The 26,205-nt window shown below is 32.1% G+C and overlaps 2 protein-coding genes across 6 annotated transcripts; one reads left to right on the plus strand and one right to left on the minus strand.

Annotated features, from left to right (window-relative positions):
* Positions 1-6: 6 nt before the first annotated feature.
* LOC112467491 (45 kDa calcium-binding protein) lies at positions 7-2,989 on the plus strand (the record flags this gene model as incomplete). The annotated part of the gene is made up of 4 exons (XM_025036137.1): positions 7-211; positions 806-1,069; positions 1,164-1,345; positions 1,704-2,989. Coding segments are annotated over 4 exons (828 nt in total), but the record flags the coding sequence as incomplete, so codon positions are not given.
* A 1,172-nt stretch (positions 2,990-4,161) lies between these two features.
* On the minus strand, positions 4,162-24,377 carry LOC112467494 (PDF receptor). 5 transcript variants are annotated; one of them, XR_003042266.1, is made up of 18 exons: positions 24,258-24,377; positions 23,602-23,603; positions 23,128-23,213; positions 18,757-18,933; positions 17,994-18,101; positions 14,371-14,534; positions 13,231-13,334; positions 12,647-12,791; positions 11,639-11,741; positions 11,225-11,345; positions 10,733-10,811; positions 10,353-10,438; positions 9,692-9,872; positions 8,891-9,005; positions 7,061-7,154; positions 6,929-6,975; positions 6,315-6,405; positions 5,760-5,845 (listed from the first exon to the last, which is right to left on the minus strand). XR_003042266.1 is itself a non-coding variant. In XM_025036141.1 (17 exons), the coding sequence occupies exons 4-17, from the start codon at positions 18,836-18,838 to the stop codon at positions 5,673-5,675; spliced, it is 1,602 nt and encodes a 533-aa protein (XP_024891909.1). In that variant the 5' UTR covers positions 18,839-18,933; positions 23,128-23,213; positions 23,602-23,603; positions 24,258-24,377; the 3' UTR covers positions 4,162-5,672. The 5 variants fall into 5 exon arrangements, 4 of the variants coding, with proteins under 4 accessions (XP_024891909.1, XP_024891910.1, XP_024891911.1 ...); XM_025036141.1 differs by lacking the exon at positions 6,315-6,405 and having other exon boundaries at positions 4,162-5,845; XM_025036143.1 differs by having other exon boundaries at positions 5,753-6,405.
* Positions 24,378-26,205: the final 1,828 nt, after the last annotated feature.

A 26,205-nucleotide genomic window follows, 5' to 3' on the forward strand; every position in this document is an offset into this window, starting at 1 on the left:
GTACGGCGGGAGGTCGCGGCGGCGGAAAACCGTCAGGATCCGAGGAGCCTCCTCGAGGACATTTTCCGAAGGGCCGATACCGACGAGAACCAATTGCTGGATATCCAGGAACTGGCCAAGTGGATCCACGCGAAGATCACCGAGCATATCACGCGCGCCATGCGCGAGAACGTCGGCCTGTTCACCGCCATCGACAACAATCCCAGAAACGGTAGGTGTCGGATATTATTGCGTTTTGCTGATTGCGGTGCGGTCGGTACGAGCGTTAATTAAAATCAATCGGGTGCTCGGCTAACGCCAGCGTTAATTAACGTTAATTAACGCCATCTACGCGAATGGCTTTATTTCACGTTAATCATCGTTTTCGAGTCGAGTCGGATTTCGGTCGTGATTGCACGTGAATAATTGACGAGTGGTTTCTATACTCTGTTACGATTGTATATTGATGTCAAATAATTAAATATTAATGTAGAATATCAAAGAGAAAACCACATTCTCGCCATAATACACGCGCACGTTTAGCATGTTTGTTTTGCTATTCTGAAACTATTACGACAATGGAACAACACGGAGCTAAAAATCTCCTTTATTAATTGATTAATTGATAAATAAGTCAACTGATTGATAATAGGTACATAATTAATATATATATATTTAACTGATTTATTAATTGCTTATTTTAAAAACGTAATTCTTGGGAAGAAATTCTTGTGACGTGTAGTCTTATTAGAAAAATCGAAACAGCCAAAGTAAAGTTTGATGATACGAACTAACGTTATTAATAATTTCTTAATATTTGTCACAGGTGAGGTATCGTGGGACGAATATCACGCTTATTTCCTGAGGATTCACGGTTTCTCCGAGACCTACATAAATTCCCACAACAAGAAGCACAGCGAGATGCCGAGGGCGCTGAAGGAGAGCATAATGAGGGATCGTGCGCGGTGGGCCGAGGCAGCTAGGAACGATCCCGAGAAGTTGGCGCTGGACGAATTTCTAGCTTTCACACATCCCGAGAGCAGTCACCGAGCTCTTCTGCAAATGGTGGAGGACCTCTTTGAAAAATTCGGTCGGGCATATCATCAGTCCTGTACCTACTTTTTACTTTAGTTTTGACCAACGCGAATTCGCGTTAACCGCAGCCCGTTCGCACACTCTTCCAGATCGGGACGGTGACGAGCAGCTAACGGAAGACGAATTCTCGGATTTGCCGTCGGAAGGGATCGGTCTGGATTTACGCGAAGATCGACAGCAGCCGATAGGAGGCAGCGAAGACAGGCGTAAGGAGTTCCGACATCTGATTGACAAGAATAAAAACGGGAAAGCGGATCGAACCGAACTGCTGGTGAATAATAGAATACGTAATAAGAGACGTAAATAAGTTAATAAGAGACACGGAAACTCCGCGATTCAATGAACGAATAGTAGATGAACAATATTATTTATTACAAGCGATATTTTGCAGCGTCTTTCCCTTAAATATGACGTAATATAAGAAATGCTTGAAAGAGACAATTTTTGCAAAATATTTTTGCAAAATTTTAACTTTGAACACATTGTGACTGTGTATTAAAATTAAATGTCACGAGATTGGCATAATGAAATGTTCTTTGTACATCTTTACGAATCGCTATACGCATAGACATGTACAAAAGTTTCTTTTTTTTTTCGACTTTATGATAAAACCGAAACTTTTCTTTTAGATGTACATCGATCCACGAAATCCCAGACATGCTATCCAAGAGGCCCAGCACTTGATCACTCTGTCGGACACGAATTTGGACGGGAAAGTGGATCTTTCGGAGATTCTGAGCAAGATGGACCTATTTCTCGACAGCAAGATGGTAGACACCGAGAAAAGTTTTCACGATGAATTTTGATAATTTCCGCGTGTAAACGAATGTAATTATAAACATTGGAAATTGAAATGGAAGGTTCCTGCTTCGGGATACTGAGAGGTTTTAGACAATATGATTTTTCCATCGATGGTCAATAAAGGAAGACCAATAATGTAGTTAATTAATCGATTTGTGCAGGGTACACATTAGCAAACTTTAACGGAGTTTCTTTACAAACGTTAATCGACTTATCGCGCAAATAGAAATTGTAGGCTTTTAGAACGTATCTGTGATAGTCTTTACGACGTAGATTGAATATCGTTTAAGTAGGCACAATTATTAGAAGTATTTGAAGTTATGACTATAATGGCGGATAAGCGGTACGTTAATTTGTGATAAACAAGGAAATGATTCAATCAGATCGTTTACACTTAGGATGATCAATAATTAATTGGATGAACGACGATAATATGAAGGGTTGCAAATCCGTCCTTTTGTAGACTCTCTTTCGCGACTTCTTAGTGTTTCTCGTGTGTGAATAGGTCGTAAACTATATCTAGAAGACTTATTTAGATTCCAGATACAGAGATTAAAAAAAGAATTCTCCGTTTTGAATTATCGGTCTAAAGATATCGTTTGAATCGTGCAAGAAGAAAATATCAGAGATAATAAATAACATAATATAACTATTTAATTTGTGATATTAATGAGGTAATTAATATTAATATATACAACAATACGTTCGTACGTTATACATATGATAAAATGATAATATAATGTCACGATATTATATAATGTAATATTATATATTTAACATGAAACAAATACATTGAAGGCGAGAAACTGCAAAAAGTTTACGAAATTGAAAAGCGGGAAATGTCTGAAGATGTTATGACCAAAATATGAATTAACATAATAGCCCGCTTTGACGAAGGCCTCTGACAACTTGGAGAACTGAAATGCAACTCGTTGCTCACTATATCGACGAAAAATGTACATATATTTGACGACTTAATGTAATCTCATTTTAAGGTAAAATTTCGTATTACATACATTTTAAAAAGAAAAATCGATGTTCCTTCGTAGAAAGATTTGCTAGCGCCGTTTTTCTATATGTGATCTGGCACAATAAAACAATTATTTAGAAACAAGCCGCCTGTGTTGCTGCATCTCATCTTTTTGTTTCGACAACTTCGAACGCAATATACCTGTTAAATAATATCTCAAAGTTATTTTTATTTGTTTTTATTTGCAATTTTCGACACTTGTATATCTGTTTGTTAAAATATATTAAATTTAAAGTTTTATAAAGTAATTAATATTACAAAAGAATTAAATATTAATAAGTTGTAACAATTTGTTACATTTTATATAACATTAATTGCAAAATGTTGTATTTTCTCACGTACAAAATGTTTTCTTTTCATTTTTAGATTCCTAGGAAAGATAGTGAATTTATCGATCGATGAAATACCGTTGAAATAAGCTTTATAAATAATCTATGCTGCTATGCACGAAGTAAAGTCACCTCTACAACGTTGGAAATTATAACGTTACGTTATTGGGTGTAAAAGTTTCGTATTTCGTTTACCTTAATTTTGCGACGTAAAAGTCATTTATAAACTTTCCCACGTTAAAATATATCTAATCCTGTGATTGAAAAAAAGTTATACAGAAAATTGTGATTAATCCAATCACTATAAAGTACAGGCGTAAAATACAAATTAAGTGACAAAAACTTATTAAAAGTACCTTTGCGTGTCACGTTAGATCAAATTTAACTAAATTTCCACACAATAATTAAATTAATATAGCTTGATATAGTACTATCAATTCGCGAAATATAATTTTCTTAAGAGGCACTTGCTTCGTCTGTTCATTCAATTACGTTCTTATTCATGTACTATCACAAATGTACTATCATAATAGACACAAAGTAGTTGGATTTTTATTGGATTTGTTCTTTGAGAATACAATACGTATTTTCAAAGAAAAACTTAGCTCTACCAAAGAGTTAGTAGAGCTTTGTAAGTTACAACTCGCTCCAGGCGATTGTCTTGATTTTGTGGTATAATTTACAAAGGATATCTTGAAAATTGGTTTCTCGACTAACTCAAATTGGACAAATTATTAAAGCGAAATCCATTTTATATACCTGAAAAGATTTTACGATTATTTTAACGCTATAAGATGGACAGAGAAAGAAAATAACGTTATTATATGGTAGATAAATGTGCAATCGTAACATAACATTAATATGATATTAATATACAAGAATAAGCGAGTAATTTCTTTTATGATACAAAACTTCATCTGCAATTTTAATAATTTATTTGATAATAACAGGTACATTATATAAACATCCTGCAAATTAATTTAACGGCAATTGGGAAAACCGTTGAAGGATTTAGGATCGTCGACGATCCATTTTCATGCCAGTTTACAATTGAAACTGAATAACCGAACTCAATTGTTCAGTTATTCGTTCATTCTTTTGCAGAGAGAATCTACGCGGCAAGAAAATGAGTAGTATTTTGGCGTCACATAATTGCCTTTCGCGAAACCGGAGATAGGCTCGGCGATTCTCGAACTCGAACTTGAGTATCATACAAATTTAATGTGTCTGGGTAGGAAATAAAATTTATTTAAAAGTCTCGCGATGTGAACGCATATACGAAAAAGCAACAGCTGGAATGCTAGACAGGATAAAAAGTCGAAACTCTGAACTTTTTATTTTTAGCGATATTTAGACCAAAATTAACCGTAGTATTACCATAAAATTCTTCTATCGCCAGAGCCTCTTAATAGCGCTTTGCGACCTTCAAACTTCGCCCATTTAGCTGCTCGTGCATGTTCAAACGTTTGATCCGCGCACTAATTATGAGTGTTAAAGAGCAGGATTTTGTCGGATAATGAGCGGGCAATTTTAGCCGGCGAAGGTTAAATTGCATCTGATAGCTTCCTTTGACGTAGGGACTAATCTTTCGCGATTAGTAAGCCGGATTTCCATTTCTTGTGAACTCCGACGATCGATTTTCCCGCTTCAAGTTTTTTATGATTAAAAAGACGAATTGCTCCTTATCGTTAGACCATTCTCGATTAAAGCGAACTGAGTGCTTAATAAAGGCAATCAAGCATTTATTAAACAGAGCCATTGATTATTATTACTGAAGAGATAAATTCTACAACAAATTTACAGGCGCTTTGTTTTAACAAACATTTCTTCAGAAACTGATATTTATATTTTTTTATTTGCACTGAGAAACAAATAAAATATCTTCGCATCAGTTTTGTTATTAAAATAATTGTAATTTTTTCATTTTTTTGCTAAAATCTAAATAATCAAAAAATGGTTTTAAACTGTGATCTAATTTACAAAACAATCTTTAAAATCGCATTACTTGATGTAGCAGCTGCTCAGTATAATTATTTAACAAATAGATTATATCAGTGATGTCCAAAGTATGATTCATATTATAATTGTCTCTACGATACAGTTGCAATTCCAACATTGTCAAAATTCAATAAGGTATAGCAATATAATTTCAACTAAAAAGAGATGTAAAAGTGATCTAGAATATTTTAACAATAATATAAATTAAGCCAATAAGATAATATAATAGATATTAACGTTTCATTTAAAACCATTTTAAAACCATTTTAAAACGGCGCTTTATTTCAGTCACGACGGGAAAGAAATTTTTGAAATATACAATCTATTTAGAAAAATTTGGACGTCACTAATTTACATAAATTACAAGAGAAGATGTGGATCGCATCACGGGACTTGAAGATTCAGCTTGACGTACGGTCAGACCCTAATGAGAAATTCTCTCACTGTGACGTGACACATACTGTGCGGATCTGCGTCAAAGGGAAATCCGTCTCCTTTGATCGGAAGTCCGAATGCACCATCGGCAGCTCCACGATCCAAGGAATTATTTTACTTCGAGGCTGGCTGCCGGACGTTGAAAAACTCACGCATTTGCTACGATTAGACTGCCGTCCTGAAACGTGGAGTAACGACGCTCTTTGTAGGAACTATCCAAGTTTCCTGGCTAGGAAAGTTGCATAAAGTTGCAAAACACATGTAAAGAATGTAATTTCAAACGAAATTATATTACAAATCATAGGGCTGCCTTTGATCAACTTCTGAAAAATTAAACAGATAGATAAACTTTCGAAAACGTTTCTTTCTGAATCGATCAATTCGGTTAATCGAAGAATTAATCGAAAATTTGATTGTTCCTTCAGATTAATTATACCAAAGTAAAATTCGATTTGAGCTAATTTAACTTTTGATATTTTAATTCCGTAACATAGCGATTCTAATTATAAAGCGAGGGATGAAGTAATCTGTTTGGATTATGCTTATATAAATCCTGTTATTCCGTGGGGAAACATCAAGATACTGTGTGTGTGTGTGAGTGTGAGAACAAAACGGAAGATAAGAAGCGGCGGAGCAAAAGCTATTACATCAAAAGTATCTATAGGCTGGATGTAATCTCGAGAACTCTAATACATTGTCATTTCCTTTCGCCATTTCCTGCGCCGGAACTTCCTCGCTCTGTAAAGTGAGACACAAAGGACAAAAGACAGATTTGTTTTGTATCGGTACAAAAATATTTTTGTTTGTTAAGCAGAAACATTTTCCGTGAAAATAATATCAGATTAAGTAATATGTAAATGTCTTGGCTCTTGAATTATTCAGTTATGTAGAAACACATGCAATTAGCGTTTACTAATCACGTTTTTTTTTAATTGCATGCATATTTACTTTATGAATAAAACAATATTTTAATCCCTCAGTATAAATAACGGATTAATTAAATCAAAGTCGTCAAATTATGAAAAATAAGAAACAGATAGATGAAAAATGCAAACAAAATTAAAGTTGCATTTAATAAATGGTGCATTAACAAATAATTGCTACGCAATTGCTTGCTTATTAGAAACATTCATCCCAACGTACGACGAGGAACTTAATGTCTTCTTTGCACGAAAAAGAAGCGAACGAAATCAGAGCGATTAACAAAAAAAGCAATTATATTCTCTATACAACATTAATACATTGGAATGCAGCTAGATACCTCGAGAAAGTGCGCATTCACCCTTCTCGTCTCTCTGTTCCTGTATTCTATAACACAATGTGGAACGATATAAGATTGGGGAACAGACACAGATCGGCGGATCGCCGCCGGCCTTTCTCAATTATTACTCACTCGACAGACTGACTCGGTGGCGGGATATTTCCGCCGCGAAAGCACAGCCTCAACAACTCAGTAGGTCTCGTTTCCTCCTCCTCCACCTCGATCACTACATACGAACAACAAACATTGGAAACACGCTCTTATTCATATTTTACAGCAAAGCTAAATTTTCTATAAATCAAATTTTCTACGAAATTTAAGAAAAGAATTTAAAGAAAGGATCTATAAATGCAGAAAAGATTTTATCGCCGGTACATAAGTTCTCTGTGTCGATGTTCCAAAAAAGAATGAATTCAATTTATTATAATATTATAATAATGTAATAACGCTTGAATACGGTTATCTGCTCCACTGATCTGATAGATTTAACGGTATTATGAGGAAGATGTATTTTCGGGTAGAAATGTCCCTAAGAATTACTATCATTATATTAATGCTTTAAATAATAAATCACAAAATTGCGCTTTTTAATGTGTAAAAAAAATATTTAACACAAGAAACTTGGCGCTAAAGCTTAACATATATGATATCCATAATCATATTAAGATATTTTAAACTCTAGCAGAATTAAGTTAAATATTTTTTTATACATAAAAAAATACAATTTTGTGATATTATTTTTTTTTTAATATTAAAGATACTATCACTTAAATTGAAGCAGGAAGAATCTTGAGTGGAAATATGAAGATATCACTTAGGCTATAATTTTTTTCGCGTTTAATTGGTGAGGGCATTTGGTGTCTTTTTTACCTTTTTCTGAAAAAAAATTATTAACGCTGTAAATAATAAACTATATCAACCCATTAACAGGAAATAGAGAAATCCAATCAAAAGATTAATGTCAATGCTCGATTATTGCGACCATTATGTAAAGATACAGGTGTTAATTATTCTCAAAGATTTCAAGAACTAATTCATCATTGCTTTTTGTAAAAAATAATTTAGTCATCGGTCCTCTTTTGCAATATAACTTATAAAGAGTTTACGTGTGCAGTCAATTAATGAGAATTAATTAATATCAAAGAACGCGTATCACATCTCGAGCACCTGGAGGAGAACGCACGCTCGTCCCAGATGTATTTAATCATCTCATTAGTAGATTAATAGCACTGATCAATCAGCAATATTAGAGGAATATTTTTCAACAAAAAATATATGATCGGCTTATACGCATATACTTCGTAATCCGAGATTACAGATTTTCGATTTCCACGACGATAATAAGCTGCAATCGGTTATCTGGTTACCTAATGCATTAATGCGAATTTGTATAATAATAACTGTTACACATTTGCAATCGCCTTTATATCTCGTAAATACAGTAGTTCCGATAACATAACTGTATATACTATATACTGTACATAATATACTAAAAAGTTTATTTTACGTATAACAAAATTTTAATAGAAAGAATAAACATTTTTTGTACGTGATAATACGTGTCGAATAAAAGCAATTGTTTACCAAAGTTATTTTATTTTGTATATTTTTTTTTAATAAAGAATTTTAATTTACTAGAGTAACATTTCGTCGTTACAGATCACATTGCAAATGTGAGTATTTTACAAATACTAATTAGACCGTTTACATCATTTCTTCGGTTAACCCAGGGCGGAATTTATACATTTTTCTACGGAATTTGTTCAATGGAATATATTTTTCTACGGAAACATATATGTCTTCGAGAGATAATAATGCAATATCAATTTTTAAGAGGCTTGAGATATGGTTCTCGTTGGAGAAGAAATTGCCTGCTGTCTGAATGTTTTTGTCACTGATGTAGTATGCATTTTCAAGGAAATATTTGTGTGTCTAAATTAGTAGATTGATTTTCACACTTACCCGAAGTTACTCGCTGGGGTTGACAGCCGATAAATGTTGACTGTCTTCTAGTCTGCAAGTCGCCTCCTCTCAGAGAAAGATAAACGGCAATAGTTTTATCCAAGGCCAGTCTTACCTGAGTGAAAGAGAGATATAAAACTCTCTCATGTCTCTCTTTCTATTTCTTTATAACAATATAAATTATTATCTAATAAATAATCTCATAAAAAAATAAACCTTTATATCTTTCTTATTATGCTACGATAATGAAAGTAATACAAACGGGTTGTCTTGGATTGCTCGTGCTTTCCGTTTATTAATTATCTTTAATTGTTAATTTTATAGATTCTTTGATTTGATTTGATTTTATCATAAAAACTTGGTGAATAAATAAAATTATAATTTGCAGTTATTATATTTCACCTATATATTTTCAAAAACTGAGTTGGCAGATAAGTTTAAAAAATTTTAAAGAAGTATTGTCTATAAGTAATCACTTATAAAGTCATTATCTTTTCTAAATTTAATAATTAATTTGTTATAAGTTTATAACAAGTTAAACAAGTAATTGATTTAATAAACATTAATTATAAAAACAAGTGAAAAATAATCTTATACCCAGATAACATGCATGTTGCATAAGACGTCGTAAAGACATCTTTAAGACAACTAAGATATCTTTACGACGTCTTATGCAACATGTTATCTGGGTATTGGTTATCGATCCGAGTAGTATACCAGCTAGTAAATCTGAATTGGACTGATTAAATAATATATTAATTTCAATTACGATTGAGATGCCTTTAGAGGAAATCGACTCACCTCGCCGTTAAGAAAGCAGTAAAGCGTCGCGATGAAGAGACCCTGAAACGATCGCAGAAAATGCGTGGAGTAAGACCACACAGCGAACTTGTTTACATTATCCAACGGGGCTTCGATCATGAACAGCACGTTAGTGATGCCCAATAATGGTAATAGTACCACGGCCGCCCTCACGGCTTTCCTACGTGCAGCAAAAAGATTATTTTAAATCGGAATTGCTTTTCCTATAACGATGACGTGATGCATACGCTCGTCAGTTGCCAGTCATGTCAGTCATTTGTGCAAAAAAAATCAAACATGAAATGTTCGTAAAATTTGAACTAAATTAAAAGTAACGAGAGTAACGCGGGTGTTCAACTGAATTGTTTAATTAAATAAAAAGATTAATTAAAACGGAACAAGTGAATAATCGAAGCGGAATATACTAAACACGACTAATCAATAAATCCTTTATATGACGCAGAATTTTTTATATTTATTAAATAACATAAAAAATGATTTTCTTAATGCAGAAAAATTTAAACGAGATAGCTGATTAACTACTTTGAGAAACACGCGAGAAAAATTATAAATTCCGAGATTCGAAAACATGTCTGAAATCTTTGGCACTTGATCCTTAAGCAGAAATCCTAATCTGCTGTTTGTGCGTTACAATACTTACAAAACTTGTTCAATCTCGCTTGTATGACTTTGCCGTAGCTTTACCACGAGCACTCTTATAATGTTTAGCAAGAACAAAAAGTTGAGCTGAAAGAAAATAACGAGAAGAAATATGATGAAATAGAGTAACTTATTGATAATTTTTAATTGATTATTAGATACAATGTCAATTATAAGTTTGTAATCGCCGAAAAATAATCGCCCGATAGCTTCTCTCAAGGAACCAATTATTACGTATATGATGCAATTTCATTATTTAGCTCGCCATATTATAAAAAAATTATTAATATAAAAATAATTACAGTTAATTTAAAATATGCGTAATCGATTTCATCTTCTTTAATCGGTTATTAAAATTTTGTTACTGTAAGTTTTTCTCACCAATATCACTGCGAATCTGGGTCCCTCAAGGATCCAAAAGTAGGACGATAAATTGTACCCCGACCAGCATCTGAGAAACCTAATATTTCGATATATATATATAATATATTTATCCATAAAGTATACGACGTATGTATACTTGAATATATTCACTGACGTTAACTTATCAAAAATGTTAACTGTTATTTCGGGCAGAACAAATTCTTTTCAACAGGGATTCCATATAATTGTCAAATAAATCATACTTGTGAAATATTCTCGGAGTGGTATTTAAATAAATAATCACAGAGAGATAATTAATGTTCTTTAATTCGATACCCACACGAATTTAGTTTAATAGAATTTTATTTCAATGCTTTGAGTTACGAAGTTATAAGCTTTTTGGAAAACAAAGGTTTTTATCAATATATTAAGATGACACGTGATTAAAACATGCTGGATAGTGATAGTACATACACTGGTCTCACATGCTCTCTGCAAGCGAAAACTCACTTTGATTTTGGATGATAATAAAACGCCATAACGAGAGCCCAAGCTGAGGTCATCAGCACTGGACATCCCCATCCAACAAATCGATACATCCGGTAATAAGACGTCTCTTGAAAGATCGTCACTGAAAAATCATAATTCTTGAAATGCGAAATTACGAATATGATAAATCGTTAAATTAAAATCCGAATTAAAGTATTTTTTTTTTTTACAGCTAGTATCTGTCGACAATATTTTCTTCACCGGTTCCTATGATGAAAGTTGTGCTAAAAATCACAGCCAACTTGTTCTTTTAATTTTCTTCTTAAGTGACGTTCTTTTTCCACATCTTTTCTCTCATGTCACGCTTTTAACGCTCTTAACGTGCCTTTTGTGCCAATATATATGTAAAATGCGTTCTGTTTCCGAGGTACATACCAGTCACCATGTTGTGTAGAAATAGACCCTCTATAAACATCCACATGAACATTGCGGTCTTAACGTATTCCAGCAGCACATAACTAGCCTCGCACAGCACCGGCTATAAAAGAGGCGGAAAATATATAATCTGCGTTTCGCGCAGAGTATAAGCTCATATAAGCCATTTCTGTATGCGCGAGGAAACACGACGCAGAATAATTGATGTTTGGATTTAATCTAGCAAATTTAATCTAGGTCTATAGGGCTTGGTTTTGATAAAATCGCATCTCCACTCGTTCCCGGGCTTTGCGGAGAGGCTGTGTCTTAAAATGCGTAATATTTATCGAGATCACTATCGTCTCGTATTAAGGAACAATGTGGCGGAAACAAAAAATAAAAACGTAAAAATATATGTGTACACTCATCCCTTGATGATTTACGTGGTACTTTTTACACGCGGTTTTTTTACGCAGTAAATAATCCCTCCGTTTACGAGGATACTTTTTATACGCAGTCAGAAAATATGTCTTTCTATATGGTATTTATTGAACTTATTATATATCCAAGTAAGTCAATAGTATATGTTTGTAAAGAGTTGGGAATGTCTTTTTAAAACGCCTTGCAACCCTGAGGGGAGTCAATAACGATACATACATACATAAGTCAATAGTAAGCCAAAAGTTCTCACTTGATTGTACTTATTTTCACAAGTAATAATTTACTTTTCTTGCACTTTGTGCTAAATAAAGCAAAGTAAATGTGAAATAGATGCTCTTACAACACACACTGGCTTTTCTTTTACATATTTTGTTTTTGTACTGGCGGACTTCAACTGCGCATTCCGATATTGTTATTTACACGATTTTCTGTCGCGTAAAAAGAAACCACGTGAAACGAATAATCTGTATAAATCGAGGAACGAGTGTAATAATATTAGATCTTCGCGAGGAAGATCGAAAAAATAATTCCGCGCGCCTTCTTTCTTTCGCACAGTTATAAAAATGAAGTAATCCCATTGTGTCTTACGGTATTTCCTATTCCTCGTTGCGCGCCGTGCGGCTTCCTACGATAGATAGCGAAGTCTATGTACAACATTAATCTGATTAGCACTTGTACCACCATGGCGACGAAGAGATTCTTGTGAATCCTGGTCCTCGTATTTCGCAACGATCTATGAAATACGGCGCAAAAATTGGTTAGCATTAATTTTAATCGCTCTGTTCTTTAAAATGTAAATTTATGCAAATTAACAGCAGCTTTATAACCGTACGCCGAATATAACTTTGCGCAAATATATTTTACTGGATTAATGATCTCTAAATGTAATTAATAATTGTACATTATGCTACAATAGCTACAATATATAAACATGAAATTGTACTTTTATTGAAATTCTGTCGAACTCCTTTTGAAGAAATATCAATAGTTGTTTCTATATACGAAAAAGTCAGAATAAGATTTCGTCGCGAACGCTTTGAGTTCTGTAGTGTTAAAAGTCAAATTTAAAATCGAGTTACTTCTTTAGAGAAAAGATGTAAAAGCTGTTTTATTTGAACAGAATTCCTTTACACAACTAAAATTCGCGAAATATCCCTTTTTGAAATAATCACCTAAATCGACAGAAGATCACCAGGGATGCAAGCAAAGCCACCAGAGATATGCTCAGTCCAACAAACTCCAGAGTACGGGTTTTCTCGGCTATTTCCATTTTCATCTGGGAAAGACACAAAGCAGTCGAATATGATAAAACTTTGTCTGTGTTTCGATATAATGAAAAAAATATTTGCATCCCATGGATATATATTTTATCGCTGCAGAGATTCGCAGAATTCTTCACAAGAGATGCGAGTTATTAGCAAATCGATTTTCATATAACGATGACATTCTATTTTAATTTAGTATGAAAATTTAAATATATATATGTATCTACTTCAAAACGAAAAAGTAAAAAATACAAAGTGTATATGTACAAAGACAGGTACAGATGCAGCAAAATACAGAACAATATGCGAAAATATTCATACCTTCAGAAAAGAGAATGGCTGTATTCCCATATTCACTGTCAATATTGAAAATTTATAGTATACGTGATGCGAACTATAGATTTTCAGTACTGGCAGTGAATATGGAAACATAGCTATAAACAATATGAAATGCAAAACTCGAGTTGCGTAGAACTACACGTTTCAAATAAAAAGGAAAGAACTGGTTAAATAAAAGAAAGAGACAGAGAAAAAGAGAGAAAGATTGAGGCAATGATCACAATTTGCATCATCGTTACGTCGACAAAGAAACACAGCCTTTGAAGTCAAAATAGTACATGTAAATAAATTAATAATTAGTTTAATAATAATGAGGCTTATTAATACTTATTAATATTTAAAATTTAAAAGCTAAATAAATAAAAATATTTATTAATTTTTTTTAGAGAATATATAATTTTTATTAATTTTTAGTAAATAAAATAAACTAATTGTTAGTAATTTTAAAAAGCTGAATTAAAATCAATTCTGATTAAAGCACGAGCTTTTATTACGCGCATTGTTTCTATACATAAAAATAAATCAATTTTTAATCTTCTGTTAAATAATTTGAATGGTGGAACAACATTGAGAGAATTAATTATTATTTAAAAAGTGATGTTTATACATATAATTACACATATATAACTGTTTAAATTTAGCTTAATTTATAGAGATTGGCACATTGCAGCTCGTTAACTTAAATGCAACGTCTGCGATAAAACTTACTTCGCCCTCAACATTATTGTTGTAGACTCTGTAGTGAAGCCACAGCATTTCTGGCGTTAAACAAGTAGTATAGTTTGCCCAGCCGATGAACAAATCCTCGTTCATGTTTGTGCCGTTCTGTGCCTCCCAACGTCCATTGTAACCGCATTTCTTCTCCACGGATTCTAGAAAAATATACGCAAAATACACAAAGGCATGGAAATCCGATCAAAATGCAATCCGCTGGAAATGTCAATCCCATCTTCACTTGATTGGCCAAAACAGCATCTCACATTTTTATTCCAACATTTATGTTTTTCTTACTGGATTGTAACAATGTTAAACAATTGACACGTGCTCAAGTTTGCAATAATATATAATTTGAGTATGCTTGTACGGTATAACTGCATAACTGTTGAAGATATCAGATAATTATCGGTCAGTCGTTGAATTTATAAACTTTATTCGGAGTATTCCTTTTTTTTCCGTTTTCCTGTTTTTTCGATAACAGTGTCTCTTTATGAAAGCGTTTCTTTTTTTCGAAAAAAATCGCTGAGGCGAGCAAGAATCGATCTTGATATCAAGAGACACGGTAGTGTCTCGCGTTAAGTACCTACACGCGGAGCGAGACCGACCGTGACTCATTTACGCGACGCGACGAGTTGCGATTATCGTATTACTGTAAGAGCCAATTTCATCAACCACGGTTAGCTTAACCGACGGTTAAAGTTAGCAGGATTGACCAATAGAAATAAATCCACCCTGTTAACTTTAACCGTCGGTTAAGCTAACCGTGGTTGGTGAAATTGGCTCTAAAAAACGTATATTTTTACCGATTTCATACCCTTGATAAAAGCGTTACGTCCGAGTTACTCCAAAGCTGAAAATATCTTATTTTGCATTTTACGTTAAAATACGACGAAATCCTGGTGGATTAAAAAATCGAGTTATATATACGAATCTAATATTTTTTACATTAAACTTTCATGTTAGAGAACACACTGTAATATGAACGGAAAAACGCATTCGATAGATGTTCTGCGAGATTAAAGGAAGTATAGAGAAGATTCTGACGTAGTCTCTCTGTCCGCTATCGTCTTAAAGATTTCCTTAAAGCTTGGCAAATTGAAAGGCAATCGACGGCCGTTTTTCATACTTGGAATACTCATACCATTCAATACGTTGTGCACATATACATGCGAAATGACTACGTAATGGGGCAATGCTATTTGGCGATTCTTTTCTAAAAATTATAAACAATTAAGTCATTAGAAACATTGCATCCGCAATTTAACGTTTTAAGATTTCACCTTGTATCATGAAATTTTGTAAGTAGTAAAAATTTTTCTTTCATATACATGTATCTTTACATGGATGTTGTCGATCGTAAGAATTTTCGAGATAATCAGATCTCGACATCGAAAGAGTGCCGAGATACAAGTACACGAGTACACACAAACGTATAAACTGTGGTTTTTTAAATCTTCTATTCCATTTTTTTAGAAAAAATAAAAACGTTGAGAAATATATAATGAATAGAAAAATGTACGTATTACATTTCTCGGCCTTTTAATTAAATATTGAGCGAAACGTTTAACAGCTCCGCAAATCTTGATTTTAGATAATATACATAAATTATTAATTTTTTAAAATAAATAATAAAATTATATTTATATCTGTCGATTAATTTTGATATAAAACAGATCTAATTTAAAACTTAATTATATAAAATTATTAAGCCAAATTTTCTTTTTCTCTTTATATTACTTAATTAGTATTGCGTGACATCTCGTTTAAACGTGGAACATCTTGTTAATCGATAGTTGATTCGTTTAATGTGCACATTCTATTGCATCAAGTTTCTCACAATTTCTAATATTATAATTTTACAATTAATAGAAATAAAATATTTTTACCCACATAAAAAACGATCAATTTATTTTTCGTAAATAAAAAGTGAAAGTATTTTGACCCAGATGGGATAGAAACGCTTTGATCCTTCGTTTCCGAGTCGCGACGAAAATCATTATCTTTCATTCCTGTTCAACTTGGTTCCTTAAAAACGAAACACGATGGAAGTTGAAAAGTAAAAGATGCTAAGCTTTGTGATGTACGTAACGGGAAGAGAGAAAGAAACCGTAGTAAAATACTATATATCGACAATTAAGAAATTCATCTTACGACGCATTTGCAGCACCGTCACGCTATCGAATGCAATCAAAGTGCGATCGAAGTGGTTCAAGAGAGGACGCCTTAAGCCTTGTGTCCACGATGCTAGAAATCGCCTCGAGATCTCGGACGGAGAAAGAATTGACCAATCCTATTTGAACAATTCGGCCAACTGACCAATGCGATTGGTCAATTCTTTCTCCGTCCGAGATCTCGGGGCGATTTCTAGCATCGTGGACAGACTTTAGACGTGCCGAGATGCACGGAGAAAACTTCTTTGCACTTATCCCTGCTACGTCGAAGATGCAGATAAATACCTCTGGTCGCGTTCAGTGCAAAATGTTTCGAATAAGTATCGATGCTTCCGACATTTTTAACTAAAAACTTGTACCGCCTAAATAAAATATTAATATAATAATATTGGAACTTGTGTAAAGTCAGTAATCATTACTCTTTCAGCGATATAAATAAAAATAAACAAAAATAATAAACAAAAATTAAAAAAATAAACTAAAAAAATTAACAAAGATTTTTATAAAATCTGCTGAAAATTCACGAAATCTTGATATTGATATATTTTCCAATGCTCGATATTTCCGAACAATATAACGCGCAAAGGTCTTTAAAAAGTTTTTGTGACAAATGGTCTTCGATAAAATGTATCTGCTTGTTTTGGAAATGCATCTATATTTCATAACTAATCGTCGCTGTTACAAATTCATTTTATTTACTAGAAAACGCGAATCATATAAAAACACGATTTTTCGAGATTTTACTTGAAATTAATAATCGCTTAATACCTATCGCAACAGGATCTACAGTGCATAATATTGCAGCGACGGCAAAATCCCTTCAAGTGCAGATTACGCGATGTACTTATTCAGCTGTCATTCATTGCCGTAACATGTGTAATTTTGGTCTCATGCTTTAACAATTTTATCGTATCTTTTATTTGTAAACTAATTTAGATCGTTATAATTTGTTCCTAACAAGCGGCATAATTAATTCTGCAGGCAATATATAATTTTATTACAAAACAGAAGTAAAACACAGAGCATGTGCATTTTAAATTCATGACCTTTTTACATAAATTACTGTAGCGTAATAAATTTGTTAACATAAAACTGTTTATAATAATGATTAAAATTTATCCGAGTAAAATGTTTGTAGAAATATGTTACGTTAAATTCACCTTGTTTTTCATTAAAGGCAAGCATGGTGCCCCGGGTATGGGAATCCTATATTTTCGACTTTAGAATCCACTGATTGTGTTTTATGCAGAAATTTTTATTCAGTTTTGATTTTTTTTTAATGCCTCGAAAGTAAAATGGTATAGAAATTATTATGCAACAGACGTCGAAATTACGATAAACGAACAAGTATCCGCAATCACCTATTGTCGATTCAGGCAACGCTAGGGACTATCAGGAAGATTGAGACCCACATTTTGTGTGGGAGAAAATTCATTTACTTACTGGTCGTATCGAATCCATCCACGAAAGGGCATCGCTGCTTCGTCGTGGTAGAGGCTTTCGTTGGCGGCCAACAGAGATACGAATCCCATACTGGATTACAATAGAGCTCTGAAAAATAGAGAAAAATAAAGCAGCGGAATGTTCTCCGCAACACAGAGACGACAATGTTACAGCTGATATTAAGTTGCATACAAATTAGTAGGCCGATATAAAAAAAAAGAAAGATTTTTGACAAACTGCATTTTGAAAAGGTAAATAAATAATTGAATTTTATTAAAAAAAAATAATTTTAAATTTATAAAATGTAATATTTATTTATATTTATATTTTATATGTTATATAAAATTAATTTCATTCAATTAAATAATAATAAAAAAATTATTTCAATATTTTTCAGCAATATTACTTCATTACCTATTTGTTTCATGTAACGGCCGACTATGAAAATTAATATTTTACAAAATGTTCTTTCATATATGCATGCGAATGTAATTTATTAGATTCTTTATAAAATTGTTTCAATTCCCAAGAAGTGCATTTGACATTATATAAAAATTCCAAATTTGTGTGACAAAAAAGATAATAAAATAAGTTGTTTCTTATAAATAATTTTTTCTTTATGTATGTGCACGCGCAAAAGTAAATTTTATTATAAATTAAAACAATTACGGTTCAAGAGCGCAACAAATTAAAAATGCACTTGTTCGTAAAGTGACGTAAAACGATGTGAACGTGAAGAATTAAGGCCTGTCAAAGATCGTACCTCCGAACGGTGCCACGAAATGTTTGTACTGAATATTGCAGAATTCCCGAGTGTTGTTGCCGTTGGCATTTAGGCTGTCCATCTTTCCTCTAATAGGATTCCCATTTTTTGCTCGGTATCTCTACATTTTCGTTCCAGTGCTTGCCGTGGAGTTGGCGGAGAGAAACGTGGAGCGCTCTGTAAATAAGCTCTTTTTCCTGTATTCTCTTTCTTCCTCTCCTAACATTATTTCTAACTTCTTTATCTTAATCCTTAGCTGGCACTGTGGGGTATTAAACGCCCCAGCCTAGTTCAGCTATAATTTAAGCCCGCCTATAGTACGAAAATGGTACTAAAAAATGGAAGAGTTATGAATTTTTGAGTGAAAACAGTTATTTTTTCGTTTTTATTTTACGTTCTACAATTTTTTCATATTTAATATTACATTTTATCAAAATAACCTATGACATCTGTTAAAGCAACAATCGAAGACTATCTTGGAATTTTTTTAAGTAAAAAAAATCAATAGCTTTCTCGCAGCAAGCATTTTAATGGTGCGGTCTGAAATGGCCCCAGTGTACCAGCTGTGTGATTCTGGTGACATGTGCCAGCTAAGGGTTAAATAAAAGAGGAAGATCCAGGAGTAAATTATGGATTATTTTCGCTCTTTTTACTGCAAAAATGTGTCGGCATTGTTTGAATTCGTATCATCTTTCTTTGGAGAGCAGTCCACAGGTACAAAATTGCATCGTAAAAGTACAATGCAGAACTCCGCGTTGAAACGAGATGTTAATGGTCCTGCCGGTGCATTAATATAATGCACTTTTTTATAAAAAAAAAGACAAGGGAATAGAGTTGTTAAATAAAGTGATGTATTCTATGCGATGCATTTCTTCCTTTTAGCAAACCTTCTCTCTTTCTCTCTCTCAACTTTAGCTTTAAAAGGATAGACTTAATTTCATATAAAAGTTCTTTTTATATTCGTCGCATTTTTTATAACTTTCAAAAAATTTATTTATTCATTATTTATATATTATTTACAAAATGTTGCGTTTAATCTAATGTAAGTTAAGTATTTAATAGAATTGTATTGAGTTTTTTCTATAATTTATATCCCATATGTATTAGAAGTAGCAATTATTAATATTAATATACTTTTTTAAGTTTATTAAATTAATTTTTAACATGTTAAATACGTAAAAACCCGTTAGTGTTCATTTCAGCATGCCGATGTTCACAGCCTTATTAAGCTTTCAAGTGAAAGAGGTCAAGCTGAGAATCAACACGTTTTCCGATAAAGTAGCTTAAAAAATTTGAATGCTGTTTCATAAATCTGTCATGTAATCTTATTACTTTTTTAAAGATTCTTCAAAAAAAATTAATTCTTAGAATATCTCAGTAATATAGTCAATAATTTATTATACAAATAGATTTAAAAATTCGTATTTATTTATGCATTACGCTTTATTCTAAATCCACAAGCATAATTTAATTCTTTAAAAAAATATATAAAATTGAATTATAATCAAATTAATATACATTTATAATTAGTAATAACATATCATTTATACGACAAATCAAATATCTTTTAACATAGAATAAATATATATTATGTGTTAGGAATATTATTATTGTTAAAAAGATTTTGAAAATAGCTTGATTAATAGATATTAAGTATCCTTCCGCAACTAATTTAGCTCTGATATATTAAATTTTAGTGGTTAATTGAGTTTTTTCAATCTCTTCACTTTTTATAATCTACCAGTGTCTAATTATAATTTTAAAAATCATAGATGTTATTCAAATTCACGTTCGAGATTTTCCATTGAAATAGGACAATCGATAGCGGCGAGCAAGCTTAGAGCCGCAAACTAGGTCCACATTTTTTCTAATGGATCTAAATCTTTTATGTATGATGGTATATTAAAATGAGGAAGCATCCTTGTCCACGAACTGTGGAAAATTAGAAAATTTTTGCTTCATGATAAAAACTTGAACCTGATAAAAAAATAACCCGATTTCATACTTATAAGCAATTATCTTTAATTTTGTTTGCGAACAAGTTGGCTAACATTCTTTTATTTAAAAAAATAAAAATGTATAATTAATTAAGTAGCGTAAGTAATTACGAGCATACTTCATATATTAATAAACTTATAAGAAATAAAGCAAAATATTATTATTAGTAAACGTATAAGAAAAATAAGGCAATTTAAAATATCTTCGTTTAAAAAAATTATTCAATATTAATTTTTTTTTTAATTTAATAAGAATATTTGTCTTGCAACAATGTAGCACCATAAATATAGTTATACATAAATAGATAATGGCAAAAATACAGAAAATATATAGCATTGAATAGAATTAGTTTATATGTATACCTACATATGAAATCAATTAACATTTACTCGATCAAATAAAGCAATTAATCAAAATGCCAGTCAGCAAGCTCGCAAATATACTTTACAAATATTATCTGCAATTCTTCATTCGATTTAAGATCCGTATAAAGTCGATAACAGAGCTGGGATAAATACATATTCAATCATTAGCATCAGAATTCTACATTGCAGCTTGAATTTCTCTTTTTTAATAAACGAATAGCTTCAGGCTTTATGCCTATTTTTTTTACCGAAGAAGCAACATATTTATTTACGTATATTAATGATATTTTTAAGTTATGATTAGCTATTAATATAATTATAATACAGTTTCTAACATCCACGTTTAATTAAATTGTAATTAATTAGTACATTTTGTTTATTAATATTATCCTCGAAAGTTTTATATGCAATTCTCAGTTTTTACACGTGCGAAGCAAATTTAGCATCAAACATTGTAAATTATTAGAACAATGTGGCAGTTCCTGCCACGTTACATTTATTTCCGATAATTTACTATTAGACACCATTAGAGATAAACGTAGTTCTGCTTAATTCGCAAGGGACACGCGAGATATTCTCGTCCATAATGTTTAATTCCTAATGACATACACGCTTTCAGTTAATTAAACTTAATGGCGAAGAATCATTGAGGGTGAAATTGCTTTGCGAGGAAGAAATAGCTCACCGACGATGCGAAATGCGTTTTCGTATAAATTCGAACTAAATTATTGGCAATTTAATATAAATAAATTATTGTTAATATACTATTGACATTATATCGGATTGTTGATATTATTAGATGTGTATTGAGCTATAGGTTCCAAAAATTGATATTTAATATTAATATTAAGAATGTTAAGTTAAAAACCTAACTAATTTTTAAATATTTTGACCTTTTTTTAAATTTTTGGGTACAGCATTTATATATTTAATCAGATTAAAATAGTTTTTTTTAATAAAAGTACGCAATTTTTAATAAATGTACATTTTGTATTGGAAATTGTTTGAACATCGTGAAAATGTGAAATCGATATTTGATATTCAACAATAAAAAAACTCCATAGTATAAAATTGCAATTAAATAAAAATTTCAAACGCTGCATAGATTTAATATGCATATAAGTATAAAATTTATAAAGAACAATACAATCTGCATCGATATAATTGTGCATTGTACATATGGCTAGTTAATTACGATTTAATTACGTATAATATTAGAAACTGTGTTACAATTATATTAATAGCTATTACTTAATAATGTCATTAAATGAAGTATACGTAAGGGATATTTAATATTAAACTGCACTTTAATTTAAATATAGTAATAAAATTGTTGCAGATTAATATCATTATAACAAAAACTTTATTTGGAGTTTAAAATTTATAATAAATTTATAACGAATTTTTTGAAACTGAATGTGTCTTCTCACCGGTATATTAATAAGCTAGACTGTAGGCCTGTAATCAAGTGGCTCACTATATGGATTAAAGCAGCCTATTACACTTCTTGCTTAAGTAAATCCTTTATTGTTTGACCATTGTTTGACGAGTACTTAGATTCATGGTACGAACCGATCGAAAACTTTTCTATTACCGTGTGAAGCGAAAGTTTAAAGATAAATAAAGTAAAAATAAAAGCGCTTTCAGATATATAGAGTAAAAAAAGTAATTAAGGCTCCTGTACATCTATTTTTAATTTTAGTTTTGACTAAAAATATTTTTGGTACTTCGAAATTATTGTCAATGCAGAAAAAATTTATACAATATTTCAATAAACTAAAAATAAAAATATATTTAACTGAGCAGTTGGTAGCTCCGTGATGAATAAAAATTTCTTATTTATATATATACATGTATAACGAGTCTGGCGCATCGATAAAATAACAGTTATTAAATTATAATAAATTATAATAAATTATAATAATCAATAGTTGATAACGTAATCTCATTACTAATCTTTTGGACTTATTATTTAATTAATTTCATAACAGTGCACTATAGATCTTACCGATATCTTTCCGTTCGTTTTCCCGTTAGTAGTTCAAGCTCGGATTAGTCAGCCTTGCCTGCGTAATTTTTTTCCATTCTTCGAAACTTTTCAAGAGATGCAAAGTACAAGTTTTAAGATTATATGATCAATATCATAAAATAAAACGTGTATGATACGATAATTGAAAAAGAATGACTTTATATTCTTATTCATTGATCTTAATTTCTTTCTCAAAGAATATGATAATATATAAAATATTTGTAACAAAATTTCACACAACTCTATCAAATAATTATTTTATCATAAATACGTTGTACTGTGCAAAAATGTCAAACTAGATTCTAAAAAATAAATTATATGGAAAGATCACATATTCGAAGTGCACTCATCCCTCGATTTACGCGGTACATTTTATACGCGGTTTTTTTCTTTACACGTTATGTAATCACTCCGTTTACGCGATCTCATTTTACGCGGTCAAAAAACATACACATCTTTTTATGGTATTTATTAAAATTATTATATCAATGAGCTCTAAAGGTTCTTGCTTGATTGTACTTATGACATTATTCTGGCCTTTTTTAGTTGACTTGTAAAGAGCACATTAAACTTATTCACACAAGTCATAAAAACTTTTAACATTTACTTTTCTGCACTTCGTGTAAATAAAGCACAACAGAGCAGTACAAACCGCTCGTAGAGAGACACTATATAGCTAAGTTAATCATTAATTAGTCTAAAGTAATATATAAACAAAATAGGTAATTAAAAAAGGTGCAGGTGTCAGAAACTAAAACCAAAATTGCAATCGCAAAAATATCAGAATTAAAACAAAACTAAAATCAAATATGTGAAATAAATATTTTTATAATGTACTCGAGCTTCTCTCTGACCGGGTATTACATTTTTTTATTGGCAGACTCCATTAACGCGATTCTCAACGAGTAAAAAAAAAGACACCATGTGGAACGAATACTCCGCGTAAATCGAGGAACGAGTGTAACGATTAACACTGTTTTTTTAATTAGTAATTCAGAGTACATACTATATTAAATTTTACTATTGTGACAGTAACATTATTTATGCAGAAAATAATAATTTCGATTTTAAAAGCGTGCGAATGTGACAGCCGTGATCAAAATACGAACTTCGAAATTTAAAGGGACGATCGAGAGATCACGCAATACATCATGTAATGATGATTTATTCTTTTGGATCAAAAATCTCGCGAGTTCTCGGAGATCGGAAGATACGCGAACGTCTCAAAGGACGCGTGCCGACTGTTTCGCACTTGCGAATCTTATCCCGCGATCACTCGAACCACGGCGCAGCCTCCCTCGTCATTGGTCCAGCCGCTTGCCAATCCCGTATTACTACCCCTATCGCCGCTTCTTTCGCTCGGGGTTCTTATCAAAGGCGTATATAAAAACTTCTTTCAACACACTATGCCTTCGGGCGTTTTATTTCGACAGAAATGGCTTTATATTCGACAGATTAATCCTATCGCATACAAAACACTCGATGCAATATTACATCAACGAAAATTCATTTTTCTCATATATATCACAAAAAGCGATCTTGCCTGCAATTTTTCGCTTTCAACGTCGTAATAAATTCGATGAATTATTAAGAAAACTTCAAATTCAAGTTTTTTTATTATTATTTAAAACGTTTCTGTGACGAGTTGCTATTCATAACAAATCTTTTTGAGGAAGAAAATTGTGTCTCCGTTTTCATATTAAAACTTTCAAATCTAATAATCGTGAAAACACTCCCGTATATTATGCTCCACTTTCTCGTCTCGATCGATATCTTAAGATTTGCCGAGATAAGATTGCCTGATACTTTCACTGCATCTTGCAATAAATTCGCGAGTTCCATGCTTTGCAAATTATGAATCATTAATTTTAAAGTCTTCATGCAAATCCAATGTGATTCAGGGATCAAACAGAATTTTTTATATCAAGTTCAAAATTTTTAAAATGTTCGCGATCGACTGAATTAAACGGCACGAGCAAAACAAATCCTCGCGTAACGGAATTAACGAAGTGCCCAGGTAGGTAGAGCATAAAACTCATAACGACATCATGGTGACGTTATCATTACTTTAGTCATCACTTGAAAATCACTTTAACTTGACTTTAACGTCACTTTGATCTCATGATGACTTTTTATTCTGCTTGAGCGAATATTTGAAACATATTTTCAAATTCACGAGAAACCGCGCGGGAATATCGTGGCGTACGTAAATATAGGATCCTATTGTAACTCCTACTCGTGCAACCTACGGCACGCTTCTATTTCTACTGGCTTCTGTGCAATCATTCGTGTGTAATGAAATATCGCTTCGGAGGATCCCTTACTCACGAAAGGAAAGGAAGTGCAGCGGATGTATCTTACATTAGACAGCGTAATCTTGTTAATATTTATCGGGCGATATAAGGACGCGTCATTATGGGATAATTTGCAGGATAGTGTTCTCATATTCGAAAAAAAGAGATACGTTATAAATTAAATTGACTATTTATTCAGATTGTCATAATGACTGGACTTCTCTCTGCAATCAACGACTCTTTCGTTAGATCTCTAATCGACTTAACAAAAACGGAGAAACTCGATGTATCTTGTAAAAATCTTTTAAATATATTTATTGGCATCAAAATTGCAACTTATGTAGGTCACCCTACATTAACCATAAATATTGAATAGTGTTATCAAAGCGATATAAAAGGTATATTGAAAATTGATATTAAATTGATTATTTATACGTGAGAGACTATGGAATGAGTCTGAAATAGCCAATCTCGCTGAAAAGCAGTTCAATTTTTCATGAATCTATCACACAGCCTGATTTGCATTGACTTGCAAATACGGAGTTAATCGCGCTAGATGATGAAAATACGATCCACAGAAATTGGATCCAACGGATATCCGCTGATCAAAATGCGTCAAGTGCCTCTATCTTATGCACTACGTAGCTGAATTGCGTATATTTTCATAGATATAGTTCGCGCGCTTGGAAAACACCCGAGACGATCTCTTCTGCAGGAGCCGCGAAGAAATGTGCAATAAGTAGAACATCAGTGGATCTAAAGA

Source organism: Temnothorax curvispinosus, unplaced genomic scaffold (genome assembly GCF_003070985.1).
Source record: "Temnothorax curvispinosus isolate PA1 unplaced genomic scaffold, ASM307098v1 QBEX01017430.1, whole genome shotgun sequence".
NCBI classification, from domain to species: domain Eukaryota; kingdom Metazoa; phylum Arthropoda; class Insecta; order Hymenoptera; family Formicidae; genus Temnothorax; species Temnothorax curvispinosus.